Source organism: Microtus oregoni, unplaced genomic scaffold (assembly GCF_018167655.1).
Source record: "Microtus oregoni isolate MIOR12 unplaced genomic scaffold, Mior012 000000F_ref0000247, whole genome shotgun sequence".
Taxonomy (NCBI): Eukaryota; Metazoa; Chordata; class Mammalia; order Rodentia; family Cricetidae; genus Microtus; species Microtus oregoni.
This window is the reverse complement of record NW_024543059.1, coordinates 12800-32267: the sequence shown is the minus strand read 5'-3', so window position 1 is coordinate 32267 and position 19468 is coordinate 12800. Positions and strand designations below refer to the sequence as shown.

Sequence of the window (19468 nt, the reverse complement as noted above, 5' to 3'; positions counted from 1 at the left end):
TGAAGATCAGAAAAGCAAAGTGGCTTCCTTTGATCAAAATAAGTGATCCTGCCTCCATGAATCCTCATGAGACTGAGAGTAAGACCTGTCTCTTCCCATCTTATATTCCTCTCTTGGGCTGGGATTAGAGGCATGCACCACCACCACCTGGCCTGTATGACTGACTAGCATAACTGCTGTGGTTAAAGGTGTGTGCCACCACTGCCTGGCATGTATGGCTGACCAATGTAGTTGCTTTTCATTCTGATCTTCAGGCAAGCTTTATTTATGAGCGCGTACTGGATTGGAGAGGAAGTTCAGTGGTTAAGAGCACTGGCTGCTCTTCCAAAGGACCATGGTTCAATTCCCAGCACCCACATGGCAGTTTATAACTGTCTTAATCTTATTTCAAAACTTTTCCAGGCCAGGAGGCAAGAGAATTTGTTCAGCAGTAAAGAGTGTGTGCTGTTCTTGCAGAGGACCTGAGCTTTGGGTGATTTATGACCTCCTGGAACTCTGACTCCAGGGGATCCGGTGACTCTTGCCTCCAGGAGTACCTGCACTTATTTACACAGACAAACGCACACATAATTAAAGTAAACTAAATAAGCCAGGCGATAGTGACGCACGCCTTTAATCCCAGCACTTAGGGGGCAGAGAAAGGTGGATCTCTGTGCGTTTGAGACCAGCCTGGTCTACAGAGCAAGTTCCATGGTAGGCTCCAAAGCTACAGAGAAACCCTGTCTCGAAAAATAATAAATAAAAATAAATAAATACAAAATGAAAAATTAAAAATATTTAAAAGAAAGTGCTGCAAGTCAGGAGAGTTGTAGAGATAAAGAAAGAACAAAGACTTTTCAGTGTGGTATTTGCTGTTCTGTGTAGATTTTCTGTTGAGGAAGATAAAGACTTTCTAATGAAACAATTTAACAGCATGGGAACACTTCTGTAAAATGATAGGAGGATACAGGTTTGTATGATTGTAGGTATATACATCTTCAATATGTTCTGAAAGGATAAGGAAATGCAAAAATCTAATGCTTTTTCAAGGGATGAACCAATGGATTTTCCTTCTTCTCGGTGTTTTTGTGTTTTCCAAGGTTGTCTTTTGGTTATAGGTTTACAATATTTTTTCTTACTGTACCAATTATGACTAAACCTTTTTTAAATGTTAGAACCCACTCTTTACCTTTCTGTGGGATTGCTGTTTGCTACCGTTCCCTTTGTTACCTCCTGCCCACAGAAAGTAGAATCCTCTACATCTCTTCCTTCTGTGTTCCCATTGGTGTTAAAGTCTCTTCATTATAGTACTGGTACCCATAAGACAAATCCAAGGGGGAAGGAAAAGTGCACCTAATGCCTTCTGCGTGTGCCCTTGCCTTCTGCAGGATCTCATGATCCTTTCTCTACTCCTTTTTTCTGTAAAGGATAAGTGCACAAAGACTCGCCCATCTGAATAAATGCTTGATGAACTTTAAGCTAGGGAATTTCAGCTATCAGAAAACCCCTCTGAAATTGGGAGAGCTTCAAGGAAATCACTTCACTGTTGTTCTCAGGTAAGGTACGCAGGTAGGAGTGCAGACCTGGCTGGCTGGGTCTCCGTGGTCTGTTCCTGTGTGTGTTGATAGGTTACAGGATCGCTGGTACAGAGAGAGGGCTGGCTGGGAGAACAAGGACTGTAGAAGTGAGGAACAAATACTGTATAGTGTTTCTCCTGATAAATGGTCTTTGTCCCTCCCTCCAGAGATTCTTACAGCCATCAGAAACACTGTTCTTCAGATCCAGTTTTGAAAGATAAGGAGCCTGTGAATTAATCCGTTTGAGGTGCCTAGAATGGGCATATTCATAGAAAGATTAGGTTACTTTAACAGAGAATTATTTGTTGGTATAAGTTTCAGTTTGGGAGCAGGCATAGTTGTAAATGCCTGTAATCTCAGTAGGCAAAGGCAGGGGATCACGCGACTCTTTCAAGGTCCATCTGGTTTGGTCTCTGTGGTTTGCAGGCTGGCCAGGGCCTATATAGAAGGACTTGCAAAATAAATTTCATTTGTGAGCAGTGAACAATTTTGGTAACTATGTATATAACATTCTGCCTCAATGTATGCCCGCACGCCAGAGGACGGCACCAGATCTCAGTACAGATGGTTGTGAGCCACCATGTGGTTGCTGGGAATTGAACTCAGGACCTCTGGAAGAGCAGCCAGTGCTCTTAACCTCTGAGCCATCTCTCCAGCCCCCCCTTTTTTTAATATTTATTTATTATGTATACAATATTCTGTCTGTGTGTACGCCTGCAGGCCAGCAGAGAGCACCAGACCCCATTACAGATGGTTGTGAACCACCATGTGGTATGTGGTTGCTGGGAATTGAACTCAGGACCTTTGGAAGAGCAGGCAATGCTCTTAACCTCTGAGCCATCTCTCCAGCCCCTCCAATTTTGGTAACTACGTAGTTAAATCTGCACCACATTGCACGTGTGCTTCATTCATCTTTTAATAATTTGTACTTAAAACTGATTAAAATGAGATGGGCATTGGTGGTTCATGTCATTTATCCCAGCACTGAGGGTGAAAGGACAGAGGCAGGGGAGTCTTAGTGAGTTCAAGGCCAGTCTGATCTACAACACAAGTTCCAGGACAGAGAGATCCTGTCTTTAAAAAAAAAAAAAAAAACTTGATTAAAATAATAAACCAGCAAAGTCCTCAGAAGGTTAGAAAAGGTTGCAGAGGTGAGATAAAAAAGCCACTGTTATGGTATGCATCAGAAAATGAGATTACTGACCATTTTTTCCTCTGGTCAATTTGGGACCTTGCAGGAATATAACAGGAACTGAAGAACAAGTACAGCAAGCCATGCAATCTCTGAAGGAGACCGGCTTCATTAACTACTATGGCATGCAAAGGTTTGGGACCACAGCTGTCCCTACGTACCAAGTTGGAAGGTATGTAATTGATTTCTAACTTTTAGCTTTTTTTTTTTTTTTTTTTTTTGGAGTTTTGTTGTCTTGGTTTTTTGAGACATTGTCTCACTATGTAGCTCTGGCTGTTCTAGAACTCACTGTGTAGACTAGGCTGGACTTGAGCTTACAGAGAGTGAACTGCCTCTGACTTTTGAGTTCTTTTTTTATCTAAAAGAAGACTCAAAAAGTTTTCGTTGGTCAAAAAGTTTCTATTTAATTTTGTAATTTCTATCTAAAGGATATTTTTATTTATTCTCACATAACAGAGAAGTAAAATTTTTGTTAATGGTGTATTGATTATTTCAGGATTCTGTCATGTTTAGAACAAACGAACTACTGATCCATAAGTTCTTTGTAATATTTATTTTATTTCAGTTAATGCATACAACAGTATTTTTTTTTTTTATTTTTTGGTTTTTTTCGAGACAGGGTTTCTCTGTGGTTTTGGAGCCTGTCCTGGAACTAGCTCTTGTAGACCAGGCTGGTCTCAAACTCACAGAGATCCGCCTGCCTCTGCCTCCCGAGTGCTGGGATTAAAGGCGTGCGCCACCACCGCCTGGCAACAGTATGTTTTCTAAAAAAGAAAAAGAGGTCTGGAGAGACAGCTCAATAAATTGCTTGCTACACAAGCATAAGGTCCTAGGTTCAGATCCCACTGCTACTTAAAAGCTGAGCGTGGTAGGACACATCTATAACCCCAGTGTTGGGAAGGTGGAGACAAGCAGATCCCTTACTCTCTCTAGCCAACAAGACTAGCCTATCAGCTAGTGAGGAGGGTGTCTGGCTTCTAGAGGCACATATATAGCACATACATGTGCACAGTTGAAGATGTAACCTAAATAGTAAGTTTTTCCTACCGCTCTTCACCGCCCTTTCAAGGGGTCTCTTTTACTTTAGTTTGTTTTTCTTTTTGGTGTTTTTTGTTTTGTTTTTTGAAACAGGGTTTCTCTGTGTAATCCTGTCTGTCCTAGAACTCACTCTGTGTAATGGTAAAAGTAAAATGGCACTGTGCCCCTAGGGGCAACAGATCCCAGGCAGGGAGCCACGCGGCAGGTGAGAGACCTCAGCTGGGCAGCCAGTCCCACGAGAGGATGAGAGACAGACAGATAGACATGCCATGCAGAGTGAGGTTGGATATTTATTTAGTGGATTATGAAGGGAGAATGGGGGAGGGGAGAGATGGAGAGAGAGAGAGAGAGAGAGAGAGAGAGAGGGAGAGAGAGAAATTGGGTGGAGGAGAGGAGCCACAGTAGCAGCTACCTCTTTTGGAGAGAAACAGAAAGGAAGGAACTCAGCCTGGATGCAGAAGATCTTGCCTCAGCAGACTGGGGTGGGCGTAGAGGGGTGAGTGGGCCTGGCTTTTCTCTTAAACAGACAGGACAGACCCTTACAACTCTGTATACCAGGCTGACCTCAAACTCAGAGATCAACCTGCCTCTGCCTCCTGAGTGCCAAGAATAAAGGTGTGTGCCACCACACCTGGGATCTTTTTTACTATTCAGCAGGTAAGAGGCCAAGTGTAAAAAGCCGGGTAACACAAGCCTAAGGCATGCTCTCCAGAGTAAATTAGAGTAAAAATCTCATCAATAAATACCACTTGGTTTCACAAACATACTGTGAGAATCCTGCTGTCCAGCAGAGACTGCTACGTAAAGTAACTATTCATACAGGATTTAGAGTGATACGGGCTACAAACTGAAGGCTCTCTGAGAACATTTGTTCTTCATTCTGTTTCAGCATCTTGTCCAGTTTTTCAGTATCAAGTTGTATCTGCTTATATGATTTTACAAGAGCCCAGAGATTGGTCTGCTGTGCAGCAGCTCCTTTCCCTCTCGGGCAGTGTTGTAAAGTGAGGACTGGGTTCTGAGCCTCAGACTGCTCCCCTGTGAAGTAGAAATAATGCCAACTCCATGGAAGGCTGGGAATACAGATGGTGTTTATGCAGCACCTGTTTCTAGGCTTAAAATGTGCTAAGTCATTAATAAATAGAAATCTCTCTAAATTAAGGCCAGACAGGCACAGTGGAGTCCAGGACACCTACCTGGGCAGCCGATTAGGACTGTGAAAGGCCAGACCAGCCTGGGCAGCATAGAATGATCTATCTGCTAATTCAGAACAAGAGCAGCAAGAGGAAAGTTTACGACTAGAATGTGGCTCAGAGTCATATGCCACCTTTTTGGGTGACTTATATGTTCCAGGTTAGGGGCGTGAGGTTTAGAAATGTTAGATAGAAAGACCAGAGGTACAGAAGAAACAGAGACACAGGATAGTGACAATTCGGCAAATACTGAATGCTAAATTTTCCCCCACATTTATCTTCCATACACTTTTATACCCCAATACAAAAGACTGCTCTAACAGAACACAAAGGACAACCAGTACAGTTACTTGCTTCAATACTTGAGACTTCAAGCCATTATTTCCTGAGAAAAGTATTTGATGTTTGGGACAGTGAGCACAACCTAGACCAAGTATCCTGCAATCAGCCACTCCCTAAGTCAAACCTCCTATTTCAAAAGAAGGAGCAGAATATTCTGGACTTCTCTGATGTTTGGTCAGGGTGGACCAGCTCTGTCTTTATGGACCATCTTAAGGTTCAAAACACCAAGTAACCACACCCTAGGTCAGGATAGCTTGTCTTGTAGCCTACCTGTTATCAACAACTTTGAGCCCAGCCAGCCTTTCATCCCAGCACTCGGGAGGCAGAGGCAAGTGAATCTCTGTGTGTTTGAGGACAGCCTGGTCTACTAAAGCTAGTTCCAGGACAGGCTTGGACAGGCTCCAAAGCTACAAAGAAACCCTGTTTCAAAAAACCACCAAAAGAAGAAAAAAAACTTTGAAAGAGCAAAAATAAGCTCAAATTCTCTGATCTTCACACAAGGTGGAACAGGCTCACATTTTTGGGTTCCCACAGCTCAGCTAATAGAGTGCTTGCCTACCACACACGAAGCCCTAGACCAGATAGATCACCAGCACTGAGGAAGGAAAATCTGAAAAGGAAAATACAGATAAGCACACTACAGATGCTGATTGTTGTAGCACAGATAATTTAAGGAAGGGTTGTATCAATCTTTGCATTTTTAGGTAAAGCAGAAGCCCAGCCATATGACCCTATAGTTTTGTATCCCAGCGAAAATTAGTACAAATAATTGATTAGTAAAATGCTGTTAGATTTATCCAGAAACAGAAGTTGTGTAATGTGCCCAACTTAGTTCCAAACAATTTATTTTCACAGCATCAGACTGTTTTCTGCCTTCATAGAACTTACAGTATCACCATAGGATTTCCTAAGGGGAAATGCCAAGTCTCAGCATACAGTCAAACAGAAGATGAATCCAGAATATATCAAGATAATAAATGAAAATCTCTTCTACCCCATAGCAAAAGGACAACTGGAACTTTTTTAAATGTTTTTTCTTGGCATGTATTAATTACATACTCCAGTTGGTTTCATTATTTTCGTACCTATTCATTCATATTCTCCCCACACACGCCCTCTTCCTCCCTCCCTCCCTCCTCTAATCACCTGCTCCTTCCCAGCTTTCTCCACATTTACCTACGTGTATCCTAGCTGTGTCCCATTGAGCTTCATTAGAGTTGTTTACAGAAGCATGGGCCACTCCTCACTGAATGTGCACGACCCCACTCCGTTCTGTGACCATGTGTGAGCAGTCACAGCTGCTGTGTGTTCAGGAGTGCGACGGTCATTTCATGCTCAGACGTCAGCTCTCTCCTCAGCCCTGCCTCCTACTTTTACATTCTTCCCACTCCTCTTTTGGTGCTCCCTGCTCTTTGGAGGAGCTGAAATAGTTGTCCCGTGTATGACTGGGCATTCAGATACTGAATCCAGGTCTTCTGCAGAGTTTGTCCTGTGTGGGTTTGTGTGTGCTGAATATAGGGAGGGCAGCAGACCCACTGGAGTCCAGGCAGCTGTGAGCTGCTGGATGTGGGTGCTGGGAACCAAACTCAAGCCCTCTGCAGGAGCAGTAAGCACTCTTGATAAGTGAGCCCTCCTTCCAGCCCCAGAGAAGCCTTTTATGGTAGACGATGGTCACTAAAGTCTGTGTCATCATTTTCCTACATGCTTTTAAATTGAATGAGCTAATAAGTGTTTCTTGTTACCGTCTTAACAATTGAGCATTTAAAGCTTATCTTATGCAAAGATAAGCCAGTAAATCCTGTTTAATTCTAGAGCTATTCTACAGAATGCCTGGACAGAAGTCATGGATTTAATACTGAAACCCCGTTCTGGAGGTGAGAAAAAGATTTGTGTTGAAATAAAGTGCATAGAATGTATAGCTAGATACTCATGGAATTACTTTAAGTAAAAGTAACTGAAGGTTGTTATTTTAAAGTTCTTAGTGGGTTTTTTTTTCTAATTTTTAAATGCCATTTCATTTTCACAATTTTACACATGATTTTGAAATTTTAAAAACTATCTCCTGGTTCTAGCTCTTTATTTATCTGATTTATTAATGCATGTTTAAATGTATGTTCATTTCTCTTCAGTCACTACAAATTCTCTGAGTTTATAGATAATGTGTATATATATATGGCTATTTTGTTAAAGCATAGTATAATGACTAAAATTTTTCCAGGAAATATCTCTAAAACTATACTGGAATTCCAAAAAGGGATTTCACTGATACTTTATAAAATGTCAAAATATTAATACTCATTTTAGGTAACTATTTATTTTCAAGCTAAAAAAAAATCTGTTTTTAATTTTAAAGCAAGCAGTACAGGGGCAAAGAGAAGGGAAAACCTCCTTAGCTGAGGTGATATGAACTCTTGCTGTTCATGTATGGGGCCCATGGTCTTGCTTTTGGGCAGCTGTGAGCTTCAATGCACATGCATTTCCCCAGTTCTGTGCTCCATATGAGGCATGTGAAGTGATGTACACTTCTGTTGGCCAAGTTTGATCGTAGCTTCTCTTCTCCCATAGCTGAAAAGGGGTACTTGGTGAAATGCAGAGAAGAATGGGCCAAGACCAAAGATCCAGCCTCTGCCCTCAAAAAGCTACCTGTCAAAAGGTGTGTGGAAGGGCAGCTGCTTCGAGGACTTTCAAAATATGGAATGAAGAATATAGTCTCTGCATTTGGCATAGTGAGTGCAATTTGTGAAGTCAGGCAATGACTCGAGGCGGTTAATGCTTTTTAAACATAATCTTTAAAAAACTTGAAAGGGCATCAAGAATCCTTTAGTGGTCTTCAAAGAAATTTATTTGAGTGTACCTCATTCTGACCCTGAAAGGTGATGAGCTGGTAGAGGTGGGGATGTTGGTCGTGTTTATTATCATTGGCACAAGAAAGTGTCTATGGAAAGTATAATTGCTAATTGAATTTAATGTAATTGAATGGGATTTGAAAGTTTTAGAACTCAGTCGGGCGATGGTTGCAGACGCCTTTAATCCCAGAATTTGGGAGGCAGAGGCAGGTAGATCTCTGTGAATCTGAGGGCAGCCTGATCTACAGAGCAAGTTCCAAGACAAACAAACTTCCAAGCTACAAAGAAACCCTGTCGCTGTCATGAAAAACTGAAAGGGGCGGGGGGGGGGGGGGTTCCTACAGTCATGTCTTTTAGAACTTTAATTTGTGTCTGTGCCTATGCAGAGCATGGTCATGGACTTGAGCACACAGGCCAGGACAACCTTCAAGAGTTCATTCTCTCTTTATAGCACGTCTGTCCCCAGAGATCAAATTCAGGTGGTCAGTTCAAGGCAAGTGCCTTTACCTACTGAGCCATCGATATGACCCCATTATAACCATCTGCAAAGGAGCTTTAGATTGCCTCAGGAAGGGAGTTCAACAGGAAGTAGCTAAGTGGTTTCCTGTTAGCATGTTTTCAGTCGAGGTGCCACATTGGTAAGCATAGTTCATATCTGTGTGTAACACAGGACGACACTCTGAAGTGCTTCCTCACTGGGCTGTATTTCCAGCCCCACAGTCAGACCCAGTCTGAGGTTCCTGTGTTGGGGTTACCATTAAATGAGTAAAATATTTGGGGAAACAACACTTTAAATGCTCAAGATTGTTCTGGTTTTGCCTATTTCTCCCTTCTCTGCAGATACCAAGAAACAATCGCTTAATGTATATCCATAGTTATCAGAGCTATGTGTGGAATAACATGGTGAGCAAACGGATAGAGGACTATGGGCTGAAACCTGTCCCAGGGGACCTTGTTCTCAAAGGAGGTATGGCATATATACTCTTGTTATTCAGACAGATTAGGACTCAGATACTTTATAGCAGTGTTTTTGAAATCCATCGTGGCTACTAGGTAAGAAAGAAATGTGTAGTAAGTGGGAGTTGGAAGGTCACATGAGGTCAGGCAGATAGTTTTTAATCACCAGTGAAAAAATACGTATGTGTTTTGAATACACAGCTAAGTCTGGGCAGTATAACAGAATAACCTTTGGGCTACGATTGCCCAAAGCCCTTTACAAGCATGAATCTGGGTCTTCAAAATACGTATATTTGTATGTTTAATATATATTTATATATTTGTGGATGTGTCACAGCATCTCATCATGTCATCGGGCAGTTTCTTTACTAAGTATGTAACAGAATGATCTGAAACATTAACATAAATGTTGATATGGGTCTAGAGCGTTGAGTCGGCTGTAAAGAGCACAGACTGTTCTTCCAGAGGAGCCAGGTTGATTCCCAGCACACATGGTAGCTCACAGCTGTCTGTAACTGCATTTCAGGGATACAGTGCCCTCTCCTGGCCACCGGGGACACTTACCACACATGATGCACAAACATACATGCAGGCAAGACATCCTTACACACAAGATTATAAAATAATTTTTAAAGGAAATGCTAATATCCTGTCCGCTATCAAACATTAACTGTGTTTTGGTCTTAACACTAGTCGCTTTCCCTGTGTTGCTCTGTTGTAGCGCTACTGGGAAGTATTCTGATTTTTACAAGATTTAGCGCCTTGCTCAGGATTCCAGCTGATTAAAAAAGGAGGGATTCTAAGCTTCCTGGGCCTCTGCACCTGGACACCTTGTGCTTTCAGCTCACTGAGATATATATAATTTTAGGATCGTGAGTTCATGAAAATGCTTTTTCTTAACCTGCTATTTGCTTGTGGATTTGCAGCCACAGCCACCTATATTGAGGAAGATGATGTTAATAACTACTCCATCCATGATGTGGTGATGCCCCTGCCTGGTTTTGATGTTATCTACCCCAAACATAAAAGTAAGTTCCATGTTTGAGCCAAATATTTAAAACAAGTGTTATGTGATTAAGTTATCAGTAACCAAGAGTAAAGCAAGGGAAAAATCAATATTTGAATTATAGTCTTAAAACTTTCTTTATAGCACATGTAATGGCTAATCCCAGCAGAGGCTGGTAGATCTCTGTGAGTTCAAGGGTAGCCTGGCCTACAAAGCTAGTTCCAGACCACCAAGGGCTCTTATATAGAAAGCTCTATATAAAAGTGTGTGTGTATGTGTGTGTAAATTTCTTTAGTTATATATATACTATGTATATACACATAATATACACATTACACACACATATATATATGTATAATATATATAATTTTATGGTCCTGGAAAGGAATGTATTCAGGAGAATAAATTAAAAGCTACCCCTGTGATCCCAAGTGCTGAGGCTGGAGGACTGCTTCAGCCTATAAGTTGGATGCCAATCTGAGAAAAGGAAATGAAAGTTAGAATCCTCTGCCATTACTTCCTATTCTCCAGACTTTTTGTCATTATTTTTGTTAGATTTTTTTTTTTTTTTTTTTGGTTTTTCGAGACAGGGTTTCTCTGTGGCTTTGGAGCCTGTCCTGGAACTAGCTCTGTAGACCAGGCTGGTCTCGAACTCACAGAGATCCGCCTGCCTCTGCCTCCCGAGTGCTAGGATTAAAGGCGTGCACCACCACCGCCCGGCTATTTTTGTTAGATTTGTGGATGTCATTGGTGGTAAAGGGGAGGACTTCATTGAAGAGAAGGGAGTGTGGACTGGTATAAGAGAGAATAAGGAAGGTGGGCAGGGAAGAGCATAGTCTGTTTCTCTTGGCAGCAACCAAGGAGAGGGCTCAAGATGCTAAAGCTGTTAGCGGACCATTACGGGGTTAAGGAAAAAACTCATGCCAGGAAAACTCGCAGAAATCCACAAGGATGCCCCAGCTAAGACTTCTAGCAGTAGTGGAAAGGGTGCCTGAATTGATTTATGTCTACCCTAATTGTTATCATAGAGCCTTCATCCAGTAACTGAGGGAATCAGATGCACAGATCCACAGCCAAGCCCTGGACCAAGCTCTAGGAGTCCAGTTGACGAGAGGGAGGAGGGATTATATGAGCAAGGGGTCCAGATGTGATGGAGAAACCCACAGAGACAGCTGATCTGAGCTTTTGGGAGCTCACAGTCTCTGGATGAACGGCTAGGGAGCCGGCATGGGACCAGCCTAGGCCCTCTGCGTGTGGGTGACAGTTGTGAAGCTTGGTCTTCTGTGGGGTCACTAGCAATGGGACCAGTACCTGTCTCTGAGGCATGAACTGGCTCTTTGGAACCTATTCCCTATGGTGGGATGCCTTGTTCAGCCATGATGCAAGGGGAAGGAGATCGGTCCTGCCTCAGATCCCCTGAGAGGTCTTACCCCTTCTGAATGGAGACGGAGCAGGAATAGGTAGGGAAGGAAAGGGGAGGGAACAGGAGAGGAAAGAAGGGAAACTGTGGTGGGTATGTAAATTTAATTAATTAAAAATAATGGAAAAATTCCTATAATGGTAGATATTAACATTCTCACCAATAAAAAATGATCCGTGTCAAAGGTGAAGAAGAAGAAAGAAAGATGCTAAAGCTATCGGTTGCCACATAGCTGCCATGAGGGTCTGTTGGTTCTGCCTCTTTCTGAGGTGTAACTCCCCCCCCCTTTTTTTTAAATGCAGGCCAGACCACAAGTGTACTTTTTTGGTAGTTTGGATTTCTTTGCACTTTCTCTGAGCACCCCACCTCACTTGTTTTTGCCGTGTGGCTGACCTCCATGCCTGACTCATGGCATGCTTACTGTATTCTTCTCCATTTCCCTCCTGGACAGCTACTGAGATCTACAGCTTGCCTTCTTTAGAATTTTTCTTTTAAACTCTGAAAAAATTGTCCTCGTGCTTTTAAGAAAAAGAAACATGGGAACCCTTGTTTTAGTCAGGATCCTTCTGGAACAGATAGCATAGAGCTAAGAAAGGGATTTATGAGGCCCTGGCTCACTTGATGATAGCTTCTGGAAAGTCCCAGGCATCTGCCTGCTAGAGAGACAGAGAAGGCATTGTCCTGACTGTCCGTCTGGGGCTAGTAGTACAAGAACCTAGAGAGCCAGAGAAGGCATTGTCCTAACTGTCAGTCTAGGCTAGCGGTACAAGAACCTAGAGAGCCAGAGAAGGCATTGTTCTAACTATCAGTCTGGGCTAGTAGTACAAGAACCTAGGCTCATAAAGTCCAGGAGCAGGAGAAAGGTAGTGTTCCAGGTCTTTGCCTTTTGGTCTGTTCAGGGCATGTCCACATTAAGAGTGAATCTTCCACACTGGCTCACTCACCAGTCTCTTCCAGAACCACCGTCACTGACACGGCTGTGGTGGACCCCTTAGTTGGTCTGATCAAGAGCAGATCCCCTGGGTTTCCCCATCAGTAGCAGTGGGACAGGCTCAGCAGAAACGTGAGAATAACTAATGTTTACTGGTTTGCTGCCCGAGTGTCCTAGTTTCTGTTCCTGTGATAAAGCACCCTGATCAGAAGCAACCTAGGGAGGAAAAGATATCTTTGGTTCACACAGCCCAATCACACTCAATCGCTGAGAAAAGTCAGGGCAGGAACTGAAGCAGGAGGAGATAAAGGAACTGGAGGAGAGCTGCTTACTGGCTTGCTGCCTCCTTAGGACAATCCAGGACACCCTGTCCAAGGAGAGCACCGCGCGCCCTGGGCTAGACCCTCCTACAGCAACCAGAAATCAGGAATATGTGCCACAGAGACGCCACAGGCCAGTCTGAAGAAGCAGTTCCTTAGTTAGTTGAGCTTCCCTTCTCCCAGGTGACCCTAGTTTGTATCAAGTTAAGGAGAACTGATTTGTACACCACGTCAAGCTGATAGCCATCACAAAAAAAGGCCAAGAATGTTCCCCCCTCTCTCTTATTCCTCTCAGAATCTGGAACTTGGCTGGTTCCAGTAAAAATAAATTTAGCAGAACATTTGACAGTGCCATGGACGAGATAGAAGGGACACTAGGAAGAGTTAAGCATTTGGACCTTTGATAACATGGGCACGTCTAGTACTGTAAGTTCTCAGGAGTGTGGTGAGACTGTCTTCTTTCCTTGTCCCTGTATTTCAAGCATTTGTAATGGCTAGTTTGAATAAAGAAATGAGGTGACTGTGTTCCTAAGTCGTCTTATATTTGTAATAATGTAAGATGAAGTTAATGTTAGTAATCGGGAAAAGGCTCCTGAGCTACATAGCAACATTCTAGAGAGATGGTCCTGTGGTCAAGAAAGGTTGTTACTCTTTCAGACAACCTGAATTCAGTTCCCAGCACCCAGGTGGCACACATGAGCCTGAAACTTAAGCCCCAAGGGTTTCCAGGACCACCTTTTGACCTCCCTAGATACCCACATGCACATATACATATATTTACACACAAACATACATACATTTCCATAAATAAAACTGATTTTGTTTAATCATGAAAAGAAAATTAGCTTGATGGTAGCTTATAAAAAAATTAAAGGCCATGAATCCTGTGCGTGGTGACTCAGGAGGTAGAGGCAGGGTAATCACTATGACTTTGAGGCCAACCATGGGTACATAGTGAGGCCTTGTCTCCAAGAAAGAAAAATGTTAAGGGCCAGCAAGATGGGTAAAGGCACTTGCCGTGTGACATTGTATTGCTAGAACACATGTGAAGTCAAGGAAAGGACCAACACAAGTGTTGTCCTCTAACCTCCATATGTGTGCCCTGTCTTCCACACACGCGCCCACACACAGCGTGCTTGTGCTCACTCTCATACACACACACACACACACACACACACACACACAATTAATAAAATGAAAAAAATGAATTAAAAAGTATCTGAGTTGGGTGTGGTGGCCCATGGCTTTAGTCCCAACACTCAGGAGGCAAGGGCAGGTGATTTTCTAAGTTTGAGGTCAGGCTGGCCTACAGAGCTCATTCCAGGACAGCTACAACTGCACAGGGAAACACTCTCTCAAATAAATAGAAAAGCAACAACAACAAAAATAAAGTATCTGGAGTTACTGTTGAGTCCTGTAACCTGGGGCAGATAACCGAAAACGTTAGAGGAGAGACAGTTGAAAGGACCAAAGTCAAATGAAACAACAACCTATGGCTCCAGTGCTTATGGATGTATGTAGAGGCCAGCTAATCTACCATGTTTCCAAGAAGTCAATAGAGCCCATAAGAAAACAGAACCAGTTTGCAATAGGAGGAACTTTCTCATGTTGTGGCTTGTGTAATAGTCCCCACACAAGTCTCCTACGATGTCACGTGGGAGAACATTAGAGAGTCATGGCCTAGATGGCTTCTAGGGTCTTATGTTTTTGAACATTTAGAGTCACTGTATAAATTGTGTTTAGAAACTCCATGTAGAGTGACCTTTGGGAGTTAGTTTGGGAACTTTATACCACAAGCCCTATAGCTGATTACAGAAATAAAGTCATGGATGACTACACTAAAGCTGGAGGCATCTTCTAGACTAAGTTTTATTCCCTATGGGTTACAAACTAGAGTTAACTAACTTTATTAGGACAGTCTGACGGGACTTACCACATATTATGCCAGTTCTACTATAGTTCAAGCTAACCTGCTGACAGACTGCATTCCAGTTAACTGTTTGTGTTTTGTACCAGTTAGTGAAGCCTACAGGGAAATGCTCACTGCTGACAATCTTGATATTGACAACATGAGACACACAATTCGAGATTACTCTTTATCAGGTGCCTATCGAAAGATCATTATTCGGCCTCAGAATGTCAGCTGGTGAGTACAGAACTGGGACATTTTATAGAACGACGGGTTTTTGCTTTGTGTGTATGTGCTCCGTAGCTGTTGACTGTCCTGATTAGTGCTGTTACTACTGCCACCAGTTGGTATTTTTCAAGTGACCAAGAAATTAGTGTTGACCGAAGTCATATAGTAAAAGTTTCTTCTTTTACATTTTGTTGGTAACCCTGACTTACTGATATACAGAAAATGATCTTTCTTACCTTTATCTGTAAAACTTCCATTTGTTCCTGGAGTTAGAAAGGTGGTTAAACAGTTAAGAACACTGACTGTTCCTCTGGAGGACCAGGGTTCAATTCCCAGCATCAACACGGCAGTTCTGTCTGCAACTCCAGTTCCATGGGATCCACACCCTCTTCTGGCATTCACACATAGTGCACAGATACACTTTCAGGCAAAATACTCATACATACAAAATAAAATTAGAATTATATATATATATATATATATATATTAAAGATACTGTTGATATTTTTACTATTTGCTGAAGCTTTTCTATGAAGCTTTAAAATGAAATCCTGAACTAGTTGCCCATTGCCAGGAAATTTTTTTTCCTCCTCCTCTTTTTCCTCTTGCTCCTCTCCTTCTCCTCCTCCTCCTTATTCTTCCTCTCTTCTTCTTCTTCTTCTTCTTCTTCTTCTTCTTCTTCTTCTCTCTCTCTTTCTTTCTCTTTTCTTTCCTGACAATGGGCACGGAGTTGGCAAAGTTGGATTTTACCTTCCACACTCTGGAAAGCAGTTCCTCTCATAAGAAGGTGATGGTGGGGGTGGGGTGGAGAATTAAAAAATAAAAATAAAGGCCGGGCGGTGGTGGCGCACGCCTTTAATCCCAGCACTCGGGAGGCAGAGGCAGGCGGATCTCTGTGAGTTCGAGACCAGCCTGGTCTACAAGAGCTAGTTCCAGGACAGGCTCCAAAACCACAGAAAAAAAAAAAAAAAAAACAAAAAAAAAAAAATAAAGGTGATGTCAGTGGTGCTCACTGTGGAGGATATGTTAATGTCATGGTTACTTCCAGTTCACCTGTACGAAGTAAAGCCACCATGCTAGGGAAACCTTCCAAGTCATTCCATCACCCGATAGCATTTGTCATCTGTTATGAAGTAATAGAAAGGCAGTCATGCATAGAATCTGGCCTGTTCTGTTCCGGGGGACACCTACTAGTCAACCTGTATGTTTTTCTGGCTCTACAAAGGGGGATAGAGAGCTTTGTGGCGTTTGTGAGTGCTCACATTCATGCTCATCTTTATTATTTTGAAGGGAAGTCATTGCATATGATGATCCTAAAATTCCACTTTTCAACACGGATGTGGACAACCTAGAAGGAAAACCACCACCAGTTTTTGCTACTGGTAAATCAGCAAGATGTGTGTCTGTCTATCTGTCTGTCTTCCTGTCTGTGTATGTCTGTACACATGGCACACATGTATAGATTGGAGGACAACACTATATGGGTCCTAGGGATCATATTCAAGTCATCAGGCTTAGTGACGGGTACTTTGACTTGATGAGCCGTCTTGCCAGCCCTGCCTGCCCTGTTATCCTGAGTAAAGTTACCGCATCCACCCAACTCGTTCGTACCCTCCTGTGCTCTCATTTCCGTTATTCTCTGAGGACCGTTGGGGAGAAGAATCCTAAGGAAAGGGTGTAGCTTTGGGGGGAGTCTTGGGATCTCTGGTCAGCCTGCAGCCACAACAGTTTTGACCATGCACTTCTTTCTTGCCTGGCAGAGGGCAAATACCGGGCTCTGAAGATGGATTTCTCTCTTCCTCCTTCTACTTACGCCACCATGGCCATCCGAGAAGTGCTGAAAATGGACACCAGCATCAAGAAGCAGACCCAGCTGAATACACACTGGCTCCGATGAGTAGCTGTTCAGAGAGAGACACAGACAAATGCCTGCTCGATGACCTGTTCTTTTCTTTTTTAATTCTTCACCCATATTTGATTTTTAAAACTTTTATAGTAAAGGATTATTTGTATTTTTTAAAAACTTTTATCAGCTTAAAGAAATAATTTGCAATATTTGTACACACACAAACCCTGAGGATCCTAATTATAGCTCAGAAGATATAAATTGGTCAGAATATACTTTAGGTACTTAAATCCTAGTACACTATCAGCATTATGATTTTGTAACAATAAAAGGGGGACTTTGGTTTAAAGTAGCAGCTTTAGGTTTTGCTGTGCACCTGAAGTACAGCACCAGGAATTTTTATAAGTCCTTAATTGGAGTACACAGTGGTTCATCTCAAGAGCAATTGTAGCAAACAGATCTCAAGTAGAAATTGGAGTCCATACTTAACCCACTGTACTCATGTTGGTCCAATGGTAACAAAACACCCACAGGTCTATAAATATGACATGGTCTTCACTGTGTGACTGTGTGTCAGATTCAGGTAAGCGTTTCTACATCTTATCTTGAGTGGCTCTCATGTTGATAGTATCAGTGCTTTTCCAGGGAGGTTTTTTCTTGATGGAGAGATGTAGTTTTTTTTAACCAGGCAGTGATGGCACAAGCCTTTAATTCCTGCACTTGGGAGGCAGAAGCAGACGGATATCTGTGAGTTCAAGGCCAACCTGGTCTACAAGTGCTAGTTCCAGGACAGGCTCCAAAACTACAGAGAAACCCTGTCTCAAAAGAGAAAAAAAAATATTATTGGTTAAGGTATAATTTTCCTCTAGGTGCCTTTTACTTTCAGGACTCTTTCCACTGGACTCTAAAGTAATTAGTGATCAAAAAGAAAACATGGAAAACTTACAAGGGCTCCCGTCAGCAATGCTAACCTGTCACCAGCTGCTTCAGCATTTCCATCTTGGGCGCCACCAAAAAAACCTTTCTCCGAAGGAATGGATATGCCTTTGCAAAATTGTATGACATGACTCTACTTATTTCATTTTCTATTATTTCGAGAAACAAATGTAATAAATATTTTTTGAGAATTCCTTTCTTCTAATTATGTAAATAAATCAAATAAATATTCTAAAACTGAGTGCATGTAAACATCTTGTCCCAGACTAAAGGAAAGTAAGGCACTCAGTGAGTGAAGGATCCTTGGCCGAGGTGACATGCAGTGTCTTGATGAGCTGTGGAATGTGAGAATCACTGGGGATGGCATGGCCTGGGCTCACGGCATCCCTCCCAGTGTGCTTTCTGGGGTGTAGAGAAATGACTGGGGAAGAGTGACTGGCGTGTGACCTAGAGCTGACCCTGAAACACCCCTGAGAACCTTTCTTCATATTGGCCTGTGCTCCTGCTAAGACGGCAGAGGAGTGAGAAACAGAACCAATAACTTATGAGAAGACTTGGTCTCCTGTTGGAAGTGTTTGCAGTGCTACATGTAAATTAACATTTAAACAAAAAAGCTCAGCTTACAGTCCTCATCTGGGAAATACTTTAAGGCCTGTGTGCAGAGTTAATTTTCCTGGTCATGTCAGCCAATTTCACCAATTTGTTTATGTCTCTTTGTCTTTTTAAAATTACATTTTATTGTATGTGTGTGCATGCCTGTTTGTGTGTTCACGTACACGTCTCACAGCATACATGTGGATGTCGGAGAACAATTGCAGGAGTCAGTTATCTCCTTCCATCATGGAGTCTCAGAACCAAACCCAGTCATCGGTCTTGGCACCAAGCACCTCTGTCCACTGAACCATCTCATTGGCTCCCTGTATGGGCATCATTTTAAATATTAACGAAAAAAATAATGATATGAGTCAGATTCTTCAAGCTATTTTGAGATTTTTTTTTATAACAAGATACTTTTTTTTAAAAAATATTTATTTATTTGTCATGTATACAATATTCTACAAGCCAGAAGAGGGCACCAGACCTCATTACAGATGGTTGTGAGCCACCATGTGGTTGCCGGGAATTGAACTCAGGACCTTTGGAAGAGCAGGCAATGCTCTTAACCACTGAGCTATCTCTCCAGCCCGCTATTTTGAGATTTGAGAATATATGTTTAGCTATAGAAATATGATGTTGGATAAGCCATCGCCTTGGCATGGAAGTCAGAACACTTCCCTTGATGTTAACAGTAGGAAAAGGACAAACTGGAAAGTTTCCTAACGCAAAAGTACGGTGAAGCTTAGTGTGGTGACCCGTGGTCAGCAGTAGGGAGGCTGAGGCCGGATTGCCGTGAGTGTGAGGCCAGGTGTACACTTGAGAGATGCATAAGTGAGTTTTAAAGAGGCAGGGCTTGGTGGCTCGTGCTTTAATCCCAGCATGCTAGGCAGAGGCAAGCGGAACTCAGTGAGCTAGAGACCAGCCAGGGCTACACAGTGAGACTTGCTCACAAAGAAAAGAAATTTCTTTTGACAGTTTTTATTTGGTCAGCCTTAGAGATTTGGTTTGATTTTCAAACGAACAAATTCTAGCCAAGGCTACCTTGGAACTCACTATGTAGCCAAATCTAGCCTTAAACTCCACAGTCCTAGCTGGATTTCCCAAGCCCAAGAGTACAGGCATGAGCTACGTACCTGAGCTACATGCCTGGCTCC

The 19468-nt window shown here is 42.5% G+C and overlaps 1 protein-coding gene across 2 annotated transcripts in view; it reads left to right on the top strand.

Moving 5' to 3' along the window:
• Positions 1-17948, top strand: part of LOC121447396 (pseudouridylate synthase 7 homolog) — a 46205-nt gene extending 28257 nt beyond the window's left edge. For both annotated transcript variants that reach the window (XM_041650615.1, XM_041650606.1), the window contains 9 exons: positions 1407-1535; positions 2795-2920; positions 7131-7192; positions 7884-8044; positions 9005-9131; positions 10048-10149; positions 14815-14944; positions 16226-16317; positions 16696-17948. In XM_041650615.1, coding sequence (XP_041506549.1) covers positions 1407-1535; positions 2795-2920; positions 7131-7192; positions 7884-8044; positions 9005-9131; positions 10048-10149; positions 14815-14944; positions 16226-16317; positions 16696-16832 — 1066 coding nt within the window. In that variant the 3' untranslated portion in view covers positions 16833-17948. The remainder of the gene's footprint in view (positions 1-1406; positions 1536-2794; positions 2921-7130; positions 7193-7883; positions 8045-9004; positions 9132-10047; positions 10150-14814; positions 14945-16225; positions 16318-16695) is intronic.
• Positions 17949-19468: the final 1520 nt, after the last annotated feature.